Below are 14,294 nucleotides of genomic sequence, written 5' to 3' on the forward strand. Positions count from 1 at the left end.
CTGTGTATGAGACAATCACCAGGAGTAGGTCCTGTGTCACTGTGTATGAGACAATCACCAGGAGTAGGTCCTGTGTCACTGTGTATGAGACAATCGATTCAAAATCGGGTCTCCGGGGACAAACATGAGCAGCATAAACTATCAATACAAAACCTAGACAGAACTATACATTGTGTGGAAGACTTGTTGAGCGAGAGTGCATCCTCACCATGGTTACACAGGTTAGTAGTGGTAGATAATGGATAATAATGGAAGCTGTTAGTGACTGCATGTTAGTATGGTTTACCCGGTTAACTGTGCTCACTGGTTTAATCTAATGCATGTCTCTGTGTTGCTTCACAATGCTCTCTAATGGAGCGGACTTAACTAGCTCATACTCACACATGGGTCTGCCACGCAGAGTAGGACGCTGGTGCCCAGTGCTCAGTCATTTAACAGTGAGTTCAGTTGAGTGTTCAGGTTCCAAATTGAGAGGTGACGTTTCGCCTGGCCTGAGGTGAGCATTGACAATCTCTCCCCCAATCACACATTTAAGCCCCACAAACGAGCCAATCAGAGGAGCAAAAGCTAGCCCACCACAGCGCCCACACACCCAGAGCAGCACGACAAGTGGAGAGAAAGAGATGGAGGGAGATGTGAACAGAGAGAGTGCCCCCTACTGCACACCAGGTACAGCTCTCTCCCTACAGGAGACAGAGAGAGGAGGCTGCCGCCAACTCTGTGTGAAACATGAGCGAGACAGAGAGCGCTGCAGAGGTAAAACGAGGTTTAAAGAGGAGAATAAGGAGCCAGAAAGAGCCGGAGCACCACAATTTTGTTGTCCCGATTGGTCACACCTCAGGCAGCTGGATGGAGTCAGAGCAGTCCATCTCCAGTGCAGGGCTGTTCAGGTGGGGCAGCAGGGCCGTGGTCTCCTCTGACAGGGCACTGCTGGACGACTCCTGGGACTGCTGCAGAGAGTCCACATGATTGGACGTGGCATCGTCCATAGCAGAGTCACAGTTCATCTGAAGTGAGGGGAGGGAGAGAGAATAAAAAACATGGTTCAACTTCTCCATTTAGAACTACAGTATCTGTCAAGAGTGGACCAAACTGTCAAGGCAAAGGGTGGCTACTTTGAAGAATCTCAAATATATTTTGATTTGTTTAACACTTTTTTGGTTAATACATGATTCCATATGTGTTATTTCATAGTTTTGATGTCTTCACTATTATTCTACAATGTAAAAATAAATAAAAACCCTGGAATGAGTAGGTGTGTCCAAACTTTTGACCGATACGTAGATAGTGAATACAAAATGAAACCACCTAATCAAATATCTCCATATTATCTGGTCCTCTGCATCTCCAGGATATCTGCTAGTGTGCTGTTTAGTTTTGTTTAGAATAAGACGTTCTAAAAACATGCTATATTCCAGACATTATTACAATATCTCTTTGTTATTTGATCATTCTGCCTGCAAATTACATGCTGCATGCTCATAGTAGCATTGTTTAAAAGTTAATACAGATATGTCTCTGAAGCTAAACATGTTCAAGTCTTTGGGTCACTAGAGGCATTCTCACTCGCACAGAGCACAATCAAGAGCAGAGGAGAGCATAGACAGCTCTAGAATAACAGCTTGGGAAGATTGGCTGACTAGCCATTTAGTGCAAAGCAAAGAGGAGTTCGAGAAAGGCAGCCAGAGGTTTGGGTTATTGGGATCATGCTCACAAAGGAACATGCTGTTAATTTGATGCCAGTTGTAACTTGACTAAATCCGTTTCACTGACATGTCACGCTATGGACTCCTTTCAGTTTCATCTTTATGTAGCTAATCTCCCAGTTATAGTGTATGTGAATGAGTTGTCCGACCTAAACATATCATTTATAGTGTATGTGAATGAGTTGTCCAACCTAAACATATCAGTTATAGTGTATGTGAATGAGTTGTCCGACCTAAACATATCATTTATAGTGTATGTGAATGAGTTGTCTGACCTAAACATATCATTTATAGTGTATGTGAATGAGTTGTCTGACCTAAACATATCATTTATAGTGTATGTGAATGAGTTGTCTGACCTAAACACATCAGAAACCTGAACTGGACTGATTTTCAGTAGTAAAGTTTGGGTCTGTACTTTACTTACCTAAAAAACAATCTTAGGGGGTACTGGTATGTGGGTAAGGAATAAAATTAGGGTAGCAGGTCTAGGATTGGGGGTGAAGGGGGGCAGGGAGTGAAATAGTGACCGTTAACAGCGGAAGCAAGTGTCTAGCCCCTGCCCATACCAGGCACAGTAGTAGCTCTGCAGTAGCGCTGCTCAGTGAGCGGGTGGACACACACGCACAATGCCAGTGGGCTGTGTGAGGAGCATGGGGCGGGCGGGGGACAGGGCCACCCTTGTGTTGGGTGAGACTTACTAGGCCAGAGCGGGTGAGAATCTGGCTAGCGCTCAGTACCTCCTCCTCAGACGACTCGTCCGTGTCCTCCTGGTTGGTGAGGTTGAGGCTGGGCGTGCTCCCGGTGTACTGGCACTCCTGCAGGGACGGCGTGTCCCCGTCTCCCTCCCCCTTGTCCATGCTGTCCAGGGAGCGCCGACGCACGCCCCAGTTGAAGTTGTCCATGCTCTCCCCCTGTAGGACACCCAAGGAAACAGCAGTCAGATACCAGTAGAACTAACTGAAGTTTGAGATAGCTGAGAAAATGTGGATGAATCACAACAGCACAAGACCAAACACAAGGAAACAACCATGTATGCCACTAACACATGACATCTGCAGTAATGGGAAGTAGAGGAGATGACACCTATTCTTTCAGGCTTCTTGARCTAATCACTTCACGCGCACACTATATTGATCATGAACCCAAAAAAGTATTTGTGGCATGCTTCATTGGCTGTCTGTTTCTAGACTGACAAAACAGGTGCTTCTACAGGGTGACAACAATCACATGACTGACAGAGGGACACCAGGGCACTTAGGATGGCAGCTTTAAAAAGCTCTTTCTGGCCCAAACGTACCTGGAACTCCTTGTGGCGGGAAAAGAGGAAAGGTAACAAGTGGGTTAGAAAGACTAGTAGGGACAGTTACAGGACAACATGGAAGAAAAGTKATACCAAGACCAGTACAAACACACAGATGTTAAGACACAAGCTCAGACGTACTTCAGCACACACACTGAATGAAAACATTTGGCACCAATCAACAACATGATCTGAAATGATGGTGTAATAGCAGAGAGACAATTGTAAATGATCCTATACAAGACATTAAAAAGTGTGTGTATACAGATGGCTGCTCCTACTGTAGAGTGAATCACCCCTCACCTCAGCATCCTCCAGCTCCACATCCAGGAAATCAAAGTCCTTGAAGACTCCAAACTGCTGCTCACTTCCTGCATCTTCTCCCTGCATATCCTCCTCCCTCACCACCTCCTCCACCGTGGGGATCAGACTGGTCTGCTGGTCACCTGAGTCCAGGTCCTCGTTGGACGAAAACACCACCTAAAACACACACAGAGAAAGATATAACAGTTATGATAAATGGGTTCAATAAACACATGGAGGGATGGCTGGGATATATTCTGTTGAAGTAGATCACTAATCACTAGTCATGCTCGCTCACAGTTTGACATGCCAAGTGTCTTACAGAAGGATTCTTGGGAATGCCAGACTCGGGACCACACAGAGAAAGAACGTTCATGAGCTTCTCTCTGGTTCTCCTCTGAAATAAGACYACACAATTAAATATTAACAAACAAATAAAGACATTTAAACATATCAAACCTCATTGTAACATATCCATTGGCTGTAAGTACCTGAGAGAGTTGAGGCCTCTTCCAGCTGACAGGCACCAGGCCATTGGAGTTGGATCCAGAAGAGGTGGAGGATGTGCTCCGGGTCACAGCAATGACCTGCGGCTTCCCATTCCGCCCTGCAGCTGTGCGCTGGTCCCCGTACTTATGCCCTATGATGGGCGTCTGGTGGTTAAAGGTTACACCAGTTAATCTAGATTGTACAGATGTGATKATTTTGTTTAAAAAGGTAGGGCTAAAGGTAAAAGGTGACTGAAAGAAAAATGGAAAGAGTGAAAAATAGAAGATAAAAAAAAGAATCGGAGAAGGACGAAAAGATGACAAGAGGACAAAAGTCGGGACAGAGGTTTTAAAAATTGTATTCAACATGTATTTTACCATGTTAGTTTCGTTGAAATAAAAACATTTTACAAGGGAGACCTGGCCAAACTAGCAGCACATAAAGTTTCATACAAAGACATGTTACAACATAAAACAAAGCACTAGAGTTTATAAACACATTGAGCAGGCAAGACTTCACCTCTGAGATGTCAAAGTGGAAGTCCAGCGTCTTGCCGGGCAGCTCTTTAGATAAGTTGCTGAAGATGCGAGTGAAGGCGATCTCTGGGGATCCAGAGGACTCGGAGCTGTAGGAGCGCTGCACCTCGTCTGGCACCACCAGGCTGGCCGACCGAGACACCACCAGCTTCAGGATGTTCTGGGCCTCTTTCCAGTACGGGCTCTGGGGAACACACAGGATCCAAACACAGAGGTGTCGTTGGTTCAATTGTCAATAAGACAGGAATTCATGCTTTTAGAAAGGGGTAAAAGCAGACCTCCGTTCTAGGGAAGGTTAAATCAAATTTTATTGGTCACATAGACATATTTAGCAGATGTTATTGCGGGTGTAGTGAAATGCTTGTGTGTTACGGATACAGGTATCCTGTGTGTTTATTTCTTTTTTCCGCTCACAGGTGGAAATAATCATTCCCCAATCAGTCACCAATCAGTCACTAATCAGAAGACACCTGCTCCTGTTTCCATTACCCTATCACAACCCCTTTCCCTTGGTTTAAAACCCTGTCAGTTGTTTTCTCATGAGCTCAATCTCTGTCATGCAATCTCTCTGTAGATCTCTGGTTTGGTTTAGCAACTACATGTCACTTTGTCCGTTATGCTGTGAGTATTGGTTTGTTATGGTGTTTGACTGTTTGTTTGATGGTTGGAAAGGGGGTACCTAGACAAATCGCCCATGGGCATACACTACCCGTAGGAATACTTTGTCTAAGAACACTAGTTAGAACTGGGCGGACCACACACTGTATTTTTGGTTAGTTAGCTAGCTGTTGTTGAAGCAGGTAGACTAGCTTAGGGGTGTTTTTGAATACTTATTATTTCTTTCCTTGGGTCCAGCTCAGCCCCTTTTCCCGCTCACCCTTTACCGAGTGTTTGACGGTAGATTTTAAGTTGTCTGTGGTTATTTGTTCTCGCTGTTACTTTTTCACTGTTATAATTTGCATGAGTTGTTGCCATCCCCCCTAGACTGTAGAGCCAAAGGGATTCGTAACATTGTGTTTATAGCTCTAACAGTGCAGTAATATCTAACAATACATACACCTGTAAAAMAATGGAATTAAGAAATATATAAATATTAGATAATGCCACTCCGACATTGCTCTGACTAAAATACATAAGAGATGAGTAAAGCATTTTGTAAACATTATTAAAGTGGCCAGTGATTCCAAGTCTACGTATATAGAGCAGCAGCCTCTAGGGTGCAGGGTTACGTAACCGAGTGGAAGCCAGCTAGTGATGGCTATTTTAACAGTCTGATGGCCTTGAGTTGGGAAGCTGTTTTTCAATTTCTCGGTCCCAGCTTTGATGCACCTGTACTGACCACGCCTTCTGGATGATAGCGGGGTAAACAGGTCGTGGCTCGGGTGGTTGATGTCCTTTTTTGGCCTTCCTGTGACATCGGGGGCTGTAGGTGTCCTGGAGGGCAGGTAGTTTACCCCTGGGCAGACCCCACCACCCTCTGGAGAGCCCTGCYGTTTTGGGCAGTGCAGTTGCCATACCAGGCGGTGATACAGCCCAACAGGATGCTCTCTATTGTGCATCTGTAAAAGTTTGAGGGTTTTAGGCGACAAGCCAAYTTTCGCGCTGTTGCGCCTTCTTCACCACACTGTCTGTGTGGATGGACCATTTCAGATCATCAGTGATGTGTACGCCGAGGAACTTGAAGCTTTCCACTGCGGTCCCGTCGATGTGGATAGAGGRGTGCTTCTTGTTTCCTGAAGTCCACGATCAGCTCCTTGTTGATGTTGAGTGAGAGGTTATTTCCTGGCACCACTCTCCCAGGGACCTCACCACKTCCCTGTAGGCTGTCTCGTCATTGTTGGTGATCTGGCCTACGACTGTTGCATCGTTTGCATACTTGATGATTGAGTGGGAGGCGTGCGTGGCCACGCAGTCATGGGTGAACAGGGCGTACAGGAGGGGGCTGAGCATGCACCCTTGTGGGAGCTCTGTGTTGAGGATCAGCGTGGAGGTGTTTCCTACCTTAAGAAATGTATTGTCTTTCACCTTAAACTATCTGATTCTAAGCCTATCCACAGATGTGAAGGAACACATTGTCTAGTCAGTGACACATGATACTGTATTGGATCCTACTCGGACAAGGCGGCCATCCCTTACAAGCAACCTTGAAAAAACTGAAAAGTCTTTATTCAAACACACACTAAAGAAATAATCTACTTGTACAAAAGTACCCACTGCGGTGGAAGTTGGTAAGTGGAGAATTTTCCTGAGGCTGGGTGGGGAAGGGTAGGAGTGGTAGTTAGGCTAGCTGCGACTGAAGAGCCCAGTGGTCAGAGCTCGTAAAAGGCTACATTATTAACTGGCTGGCTGGCTGCATCCAAATGGTCTTAGATCCATGACCTGCTTTAATATACTATTCTTCAAGTGCTCTGTAGAGGGAGTCATTCTGGCTTTCTCACACACACCAAAGGCTCCATCTGCTGAAATGAATGAGCAACGTGACACCCATACTGTGTCAGACAGCTTTATTTCTTTATCAGCCAATTCCCATTTATTATTTTCTCTCTCAATCCTCTTAGAGATTAGAGGCCGTCAGAGTGCTGAGCTGAATTGTAAAAAGAGAAACCAGGTCTCACCTGGACATATTTGCTGATGATCTTCATGATCTCCAGGTTGAACTGTTTAATGGGCGCAGCAGACAGGTCAATGTGACTCAGCAGGCTATAGATGATCTGTAGCAGGGACTGCTGCATGCTGGGTAGGCCCTTCTCCAGCAACTGAGGGTGAGAGGGGAAGGTTTAGTAATAGGCTCTCAACTGCCATCATGGGTTGGATGTTGGACATCTGCTTATCAGCTGATCAGTAATTAACACTGCTGACCTGTCATAATAACAAAAACAAGCTACTGTAAATTAACCAGAGGKCGTGGACTGACTATGCAAATAAGTTGGCAGCRTTGATTCTCCTCATTACTTCTATGAAGGCTGGTGTTGCGAGTGCTTACCTCAGCCAGGTATGTGACCAGATTGAAGGTGATCTCAGCAAAGGCGTCGTGTAGGTAACGACACACCACGTTGATCCAGTTGGCGCAGTCTCTGGAGTAGCTGTGTGTGCTGTACAGGCTCATCATGTGGGCCAGGTTAGACAGGGTGGCTGACTTCTCCTCGGCACACACCTTGGCTATCTTATCAGCCGTCTCCTTGCAGAACGGAGTGGGGCTGTCAAAGTGCTGGATGAGGTGAGGCAGCAGGCACAGGATGTTTAGAGGAAAACCTACAAGGAGATGGCAACAGACGACATCAGGATCTCCTGAGCTAACACAGGAAGAGAAACAGGTCTAGACCCATAAGCAAGCCCCAGCAAGTCCTAGGGAGGATTAGCGGCATTTACCAAGCATGAAGCCAGGAACTTGTGCTAGATAAAAAGCAATAAGGTCAATACCTGCTCTCTTACCTGCCACCTGGGAGGGGTCGACCAGTGTGTGGCGGGAGACGCTGATGAGCTTGTTGAGCAGGTGGATGGTGAGCTCCTGGGTGGAGGCTGAGGTGAAGCCCTTGAGGAAGAGCTGCAGTAGACCAGGGAAGCTGTACCATTTCAGCTTGGCCTGCACTGTTTCCAGCCTCTCTCTGCTGTCTGCGTTCTCCAGGGGCAGCTGGCCCAGTAGCTTGTTGAGCAGCCGCAGGGCCAGCAGGTACTCAAACTCATAGTCCGACTCCAGGAGGGAGGCCGCTATCCAGAACACAGTGGCCATCAGGTTGGTGGGGTCCACAGGAGGGATGGCCTCCCCCCCAGGACCCCCTCCTCCACCCTCCCGCAATGATGACAAGCTCTGCGTTCGGGCTAGGTTGCCATGGCTGCCACCCAGCCGATCGGCGATATCTAGGGTGTTGCTGCGGCGACGGTCGCCCTTGCGTTCGCCCATGAGGCTGGCACGGAGGGAGTTGCTGCGGGCGTGGCTGTGGGGGTAGTGACCYTGGTGGAACAGACCCCCACTACTCAGGTTCAGCTGGCCCGTGCTCTTCCTATTGGCTGCAAACTTAGCCCCCAGCAGGTGCTCGTGGGCAGAAGCACTGCAGGATAAGAAATTACAATCTGAGTTATTTCACTAGTACTGGGTTTTAGACAGTCTCAAAGATATGTGTGTTGAGAAAGTGTGAATGCACGATTGTGTTTACTCAGAGAAAGCGTAGAAGACGAGCATGGATATCAGATATTGAATTGGTCAGTGCTTACTTTGCCAAGGCAGTGAGGAGGTCATAATTCTTTACGGTGTCAGCGAGAGTGTCAATCCCTGACTCCAGAGTCAGCAGCAGCTCGATAACAAAGCCCTGAGACAGAGGAGCTGAGGTCAACCACCCAGACAGATGGACCCCTGATACTGCAGTACCCAGTGGCTGCTGCTTCGTAACAGATCTGCTGATCCACACTGATCCCAGGTCAGAGTGGCTGACCCCTCTGGAGCATAGTGCCTGTTCAAACTGCGACACTCTGATCTGAGATCAGAAGTTAGTGATAACAGTAATAGAGCAGATAGCCCAAAGGACATATTTAAAGGTGGTTGTCGTGATACAGGTGGGGGTGTAGCTCACCTGTGCCTCCTCTCCAGGGTCGCCCACTGTCTCTACAAGACGTGAGAGGACATCAGAGAGCGTGGCGGCTGTGAGGGGTTGTTTGAGAGCCCTGAAGATCTGGAAGGAGCGCCCTGCATAGTGACGAGACGAGCACGACAGAGCAGTCTGCAGCGCTACCTCACTCAGCAACTGCTCCAGCTGGAAACCTGATTAACAAACACACAGATATATTTAATATCAAAATTCAGAGATGTTACAGACACATAAGAATAGAGATATTTCATGCTAATCAACAATGGTGAATAGAAATATATTTTTGTGGAGTGCTAACAAATGTGGACAGGACAGTCAGTTGTTGAAAGACCGTACAGTAGAAGGAGATAAAGAACAGCATTAAAAACACACTGACCTGACTGGGACTGTTTGAAGACTGTCACTACATGTCTGAGGAACACACACAGCTGGTCAGCACTCTTTATGTTGGGGTTCTTGGGCGACACGTCCTCATGGTTCCACAGGGGCCCCCGCTTCCTGCAGGACAAGACAGAATCAGGACAGGAAACTAGGGAAGTCAGACCTATCATCATACAACACATCCAACTCTGATATTCTCATCCCAAAATGTAAAAAATAAGTTATTGGCACACGCAAACACATGCAATTGAGAAATACCCCATCCTTTCAGACATGGCTGCAAGCGTGAGACCAGATACATGGATTAGACGAAGTTAGTCATGAGGGTACATCACATGAGACAAATAACTGATATATACAGCTATGACACAGACTTCCACATACAGTAAAAACAGAATACATCAATTTCTAAGTGCATGCAGGCTCGGATACTCACCTGGAGGTGACAAACTCGATGAGGGCCTTGACCTTCTCATCCTGCTCGGCGATGACGTCCACCTCGTTAATTAGGGTGGGGGTGAGGTGAGGCAGGGGGGTTCCTCCTGTACCCAAGCTGATGCTGGACGACGTGGAGCTGGAGCTCAGGCCTGAGTCGGTCATAGGAGACGGCTGATAGTCTGGCACAACGTCACACATTCCTGCATAAGTAACACACACACAAGCACATGAGAACAGCGATTCATGGCTGGCGAATCACTATAAACTATGAGATTTCACATAGTGATCTGTAAAGACAGGAGAGCAAATGAGGACATGGATCTCTGCTGCCCCCTCCTGATCTTATTGGGCAATACAGAATTAGGCAAAGGGATATTTCTGCTCTWTAGTTAAGCTACTCAGATCGTTACTGACCTGTGAGGTTGAAGTCGTGGGGCGGTGGCTTCACCGTCAGCACCTTGGGGTCGTTGTACTCTCGGTTGCGCAGTAGCACAGAAGCCAGGGATTGAACGCTGCTGTTAGTTCCCTGGACGACCAGCAGGTGAAGCAGTAGGCGTTTGCAGTGCTCGTAGACCTCAGGGTGCTGGTGGTCAAACCCTGGTAGGAAAAACAAAGGACTGATATGAAAAATCTATTCCATAAACATTAACAAATGAAGAGTTTGTTTTGCCTGCAAATTAAGTGTCTAAGGACAAGTATACATCACTCAAGTTGTAATCAGCCAGCTGTATAGAGGTGAGAGGTTAGTTACCTATGAAGATGGAGTGCAGCAGGAGGTGAAGGTAGGCGCTCCACTCCACTTTGACCCCATGGTCCACTATGAGGTCAGTCAGTAGGATGACAGCTATGTTACACCTGAGATACACCACACAGGAGTCAGCTGGGTCAGGGAAGAGGTCATACAGACAGGTCAGAGGTCAAGTGGAGGGGGGTAGGGGTTACCTGTGAATGGGTACTCCAGGGGTGTTGGTCTCTGGCAGGTAGTCCACCAGAGGGGACCAGCAGCCCCCTGTCGGAGGAAAGGGGAGGGGCTCGGGACGGTTGTGGTCCATCACCTTCAGACGCCAGTTAGCATACAGCGGCATGGAGTCACCTGGAGAAAACAGGGGATTATCACACCTGTGGCAACATGGATGTGTGTAAGTATAAAGCAGAAAGTAGAGTAGTATGGCTGGGTGGAGGGTCTCTTACCCTTCTCCTCCTCATAGGATCCTCCAGAGCTGCTGCTGTAGCGAGACTCCAGGCGGTGGTGCTGACGGTTCAGGTTGCTGTTCAGACCACTGTAGATGTCCAGATGGGTGGAACTGCAGACAACAGAGAGAGACAGCTGTAGTCTCACAGGTCGGTCGGTCTGTATCTGTGTGTGATCTCATACCTGTCGTCCATGTTGGGGTCTTTGTTCTTGCTGCTGTCATGGTGAGCGTCGGGTCCTGGCACCATGGTGTTACTGCTGGAGGTGGTTCCTGTGGACAGAGATGGGGAAAGGCATCTAGGAACTATGGCAACKAGGTTTAGGAGGAACATGACAATGTTATGACATCATACATACAATCCACAAGTCCATGAGGAAGTAGATGGGGGAATAAGTACCCTAGAAACATCAAGCATCTGTGTTTTGTATCACAGGACAGTAGGCTATAAAATAGAGGAGGTACATGTACAGAAGACAGTGGACAGTGTGATATATACCTGCTGAGGTGACGGAGGGGATCTTGTAGCTGGAGGTGATGCGGTAGTAGGGAGGGTTGTCCATGTGAGTGACAGCAGAGCTCACTGGGTCTGTCAGGTCCAGCTCACACATCAGCTCCTCCAGCAGCTGCATAGTCTTATCCCTGCCCAGGTACACCACCACCCGCTTCACCTGAGGGAACACACACACATTTTTACAAACATTTCAGATGACTGAATAATTGTGAGGTGTGTGAGGGAGAAAGGATAGTGTGTGTAAACTGGACTTACATAGGGCAGGAAGCTGGGCTCACTGTTGACCCCTGACATGCTGATGAGGAAGTGCAGGATGATCTTCAGGTTCTTTGGCCAGCTGTCTGCCAGGGTGGTCCACACGTTTTCTATCTCTGACCACGCAAACTCATCCCCGTACTACATACACAAGAGCAATACAGTTCAAACTYTCATTTATCAGCAGCAGAGTAAATTTTGTGTGTGTGGTAGGTTGCGGTCGTACCTTGGCAGTCATGAACATGAGGTTGTTGAGCACCATGGTGGTGGCGTGCGGGGAGCCCCAGCCCTCCCCTCGGAGCCAACGGCGGCTGTTGACCATCATATCACGCTCGTGGGCGTCCTCCTCATCCTCACAGATGGGGGTCTCCTCATGTCGCCGTGGCGATGGCTTGAAGTCCACCAGCTCCACGTTGTTCATCCAGGGCAGGAGGTAGTGCAGCATCACCTGGCGACCACCAGGGTGTGCTGTCTGGATACGCTGGCTCACCTCTGGGGTAGAAAACAGCACAGTCACCACATCAATAACAGTCAAATCTGTACTAAATGCCAAAGATATGGCTACAGACCAGAATCTCAAATGACAGACCATAGAGGACTACTTGAACCAGGATGGCATTTAAGATTAGCCTAATGAGACAGATGACTATGTGAAAGTGTGTGATGTGTAACAATGCAGACCTGAGAAGATGGGCAGGGTGAGCTCTGGGTATGTCCTGGCCAGCTCCTCAGACAGCTGGTAGTAGGAGACAGAGTAGAGGTGTGGCAGCGGGGAGGGAGGGCTCAGGATCCCATCTGTTCTCTGGATCTCCAGTTTATGAGCGTAACGGAAGAGCTTGGGCTCCAAGATCTGGGGAACAACCACAGAGAAAAATCGCATTAAGTACATACTGGACTAAAACCAGCTGACACAGAGCAGTAAATAAACATGGTGTCCAGGAATGTGTCACACGAACCTGCAGCAGCTGCATGGCCACCTCATAGATATCTCTGGATGAATCAGCCGCCTTGAACAGGATCAGATTCAGCAGCACCACAGTGTCAAACTGGTAATCCCTGTAGACCATACGATAATCAATCACATTAGAAGATTATGGATTACAGCATTTCAGTTAATACACAGAAAAACAAACACGCACTATAAAATCGGATAAATTAATCTGGACGTGCCTGTTGTGAAAGACGTTGGCGATGGCCCTGAAGCAGCCGGCAGCCACGCGCCGTGAGCCAGTGTAACAGCGGTCCACAGCCCAGAACATCAGGTTACTCTGGTCTGGGTTCAGCTCCAACAGCAGCATCACCGCCTCACAGCCCAACTGGTGCACCTGCAGGGGGAGACCAAGACACCATCAGGGACCATCAGCACAAGCCCTCAATATACACTGCACTCAGTCAGGCACCTCAAGAGTCAAGCCATTTCCTTTCTTTCATCCGCACCACTAAATAATTAAACCGTGAAAGTTTAGTCTTACTGTTTTACGATCAAATCAGTGCAGATGAAGGACAGTAGCTGGTAATAAAGGGATAGTTTAAGCGCAGCAGTGAGGCTGCAGTGTATAAGGGCTCTTACCTTCCTGTCCTGAGAGTCCAGGATGTTGTCCAGCCACTTGTAGAGATAACCATCAGAGGAAAGGCCAACGTTATCAGCCACTGGACCACAGCACAACACTGCAGACATGGCCTACAAAGTAAACACACCCACAGTAGACAAACATTTACCACGTCCTGACTCAGAAGTGTGTATAGTGTTTAGAGTGTGTGTGACCAGCTGGTTGTACCTTGAGAGCACAGTACTGGTGTCGGTTGATCTGCATGTTGCGGTCACTGTACCGGTCCAGTGGAGTGAACATGATGCTAAAGGGCCCGGCCCAGTGGCTGAACAACATGAACAGACTGTGTCTTAGAGACTGCTGAGGGAAGATAGTCCTCCTCTGGTGCACTGGTGGGAATACACACAGAGATGTCTAACAAATACTGACAACACACACATATACAGAATTTTACAATTTGTAGTGTGTATGTGGTACCTGGGACGTTCTGAATGATGTTGGCCACCAGAGCACTGAAATGGCAGCGGATGTCCTTCAGTGTGTCTGAGTCTTTGTCATTCTCAGCCTCCAGCAGCTGTCTCGTCAGATCCACATACTCCAACAGCACTGAGTTCAGAGAGTGACTCTCCCCGTCCAGACCTCCACTCGCCCTGCACACACAGGGGGTACACGATAGGGGTCAGTAAATTCAAAGATGGAAGGTCCATGATTCTTTACTAGGATACTATACTCTATAACCATATGTAGTTCTATCTCTATTAGGGCATCTGGCCTGGTTTCCACTGACGTCTGACTGATGACACCAGCATCAGCCAGCAGCTCAAAGATCCGGACCAGCTGGACCCTCAAGATGTCACGACGCCTGCGTCGCTTCATGTTCTGCAACAGAGGAGAAGAGTTACTACTGAGCAGGGCGAGTGTTGTAGGTAGTACAGTGTTTTGATGTTAGATACATGACAGATGTGAGGGGTCAGTGAGCTGCACCCACCTCAGGTCTCCTCTCCAGAGCCTCCTTAATGATGGGGTTCAGTTCCTCTATCAACTCT

The 14,294-nt window shown here is 47.9% G+C and overlaps 1 protein-coding gene across 7 annotated transcripts in view; it reads right to left on the reverse strand.

Annotated features, from left to right (window-relative positions):
• Positions 1–14,294, reverse strand: part of fryl (furry homolog, like) — a 71,769-nt gene that overhangs the window by 25,287 nt on the left and 32,188 nt on the right. For 5 of the 7 annotated variants that reach the window (XM_024004275.2, XM_024004276.2, XM_024004274.2 and 2 more), the window contains 29 exons: positions 14,237–14,294; positions 14,036–14,127; positions 13,726–13,898; positions 13,477–13,637; positions 13,269–13,379; positions 12,869–13,023; positions 12,655–12,754; positions 12,380–12,548; positions 11,925–12,190; positions 11,699–11,839; positions 11,429–11,600; positions 11,115–11,202; positions 10,931–11,043; positions 10,682–10,832; positions 10,491–10,594; positions 10,154–10,336; positions 9,738–9,939; positions 9,297–9,418; positions 8,906–9,093; positions 8,550–8,644; positions 7,770–8,386; positions 7,321–7,589; positions 6,953–7,093; positions 4,321–4,521; positions 3,804–3,965; positions 3,635–3,709; positions 3,313–3,489; positions 2,408–2,620; positions 837–1,007 (listed from right to left, as the gene is read on the reverse strand). In XM_024004275.2, the coding sequence (XP_023860043.1) occupies positions 837–1,007; positions 2,408–2,620; positions 3,313–3,489; positions 3,635–3,709; positions 3,804–3,965; positions 4,321–4,521; positions 6,953–7,093; positions 7,321–7,589; positions 7,770–8,386; positions 8,550–8,644; positions 8,906–9,093; positions 9,297–9,418; positions 9,738–9,939; positions 10,154–10,336; positions 10,491–10,594; positions 10,682–10,832; positions 10,931–11,043; positions 11,115–11,202; positions 11,429–11,600; positions 11,699–11,839; positions 11,925–12,190; positions 12,380–12,548; positions 12,655–12,754; positions 12,869–13,023; positions 13,269–13,379; positions 13,477–13,637; positions 13,726–13,898; positions 14,036–14,127; positions 14,237–14,294 (4,870 nt within the window). Of the gene's footprint in view, positions 1–836; positions 1,008–2,407; positions 2,621–3,312; positions 3,490–3,610; positions 3,710–3,803; positions 3,966–4,320; positions 4,522–6,952; positions 7,094–7,320; positions 7,590–7,757; positions 8,387–8,549; positions 8,645–8,905; positions 9,094–9,296; positions 9,419–9,737; positions 9,940–10,153; positions 10,337–10,490; positions 10,595–10,681; positions 10,833–10,930; positions 11,044–11,114; positions 11,203–11,428; positions 11,601–11,698; positions 11,840–11,924; positions 12,191–12,379; positions 12,549–12,654; positions 12,755–12,868; positions 13,024–13,268; positions 13,380–13,476; positions 13,638–13,725; positions 13,899–14,035; positions 14,128–14,236 lie in introns of all 7 variants that reach the window. The other 2 variants (XM_070447631.1, XM_024004271.2) reach the window with 2 other exon arrangements.

This window comes from Salvelinus sp. IW2-2015, linkage group LG16, assembly GCF_002910315.2.
Source record: "Salvelinus sp. IW2-2015 linkage group LG16, ASM291031v2, whole genome shotgun sequence".
Classification (NCBI taxonomy): domain Eukaryota; kingdom Metazoa; phylum Chordata; class Actinopteri; order Salmoniformes; family Salmonidae; genus Salvelinus; species Salvelinus sp. IW2-2015.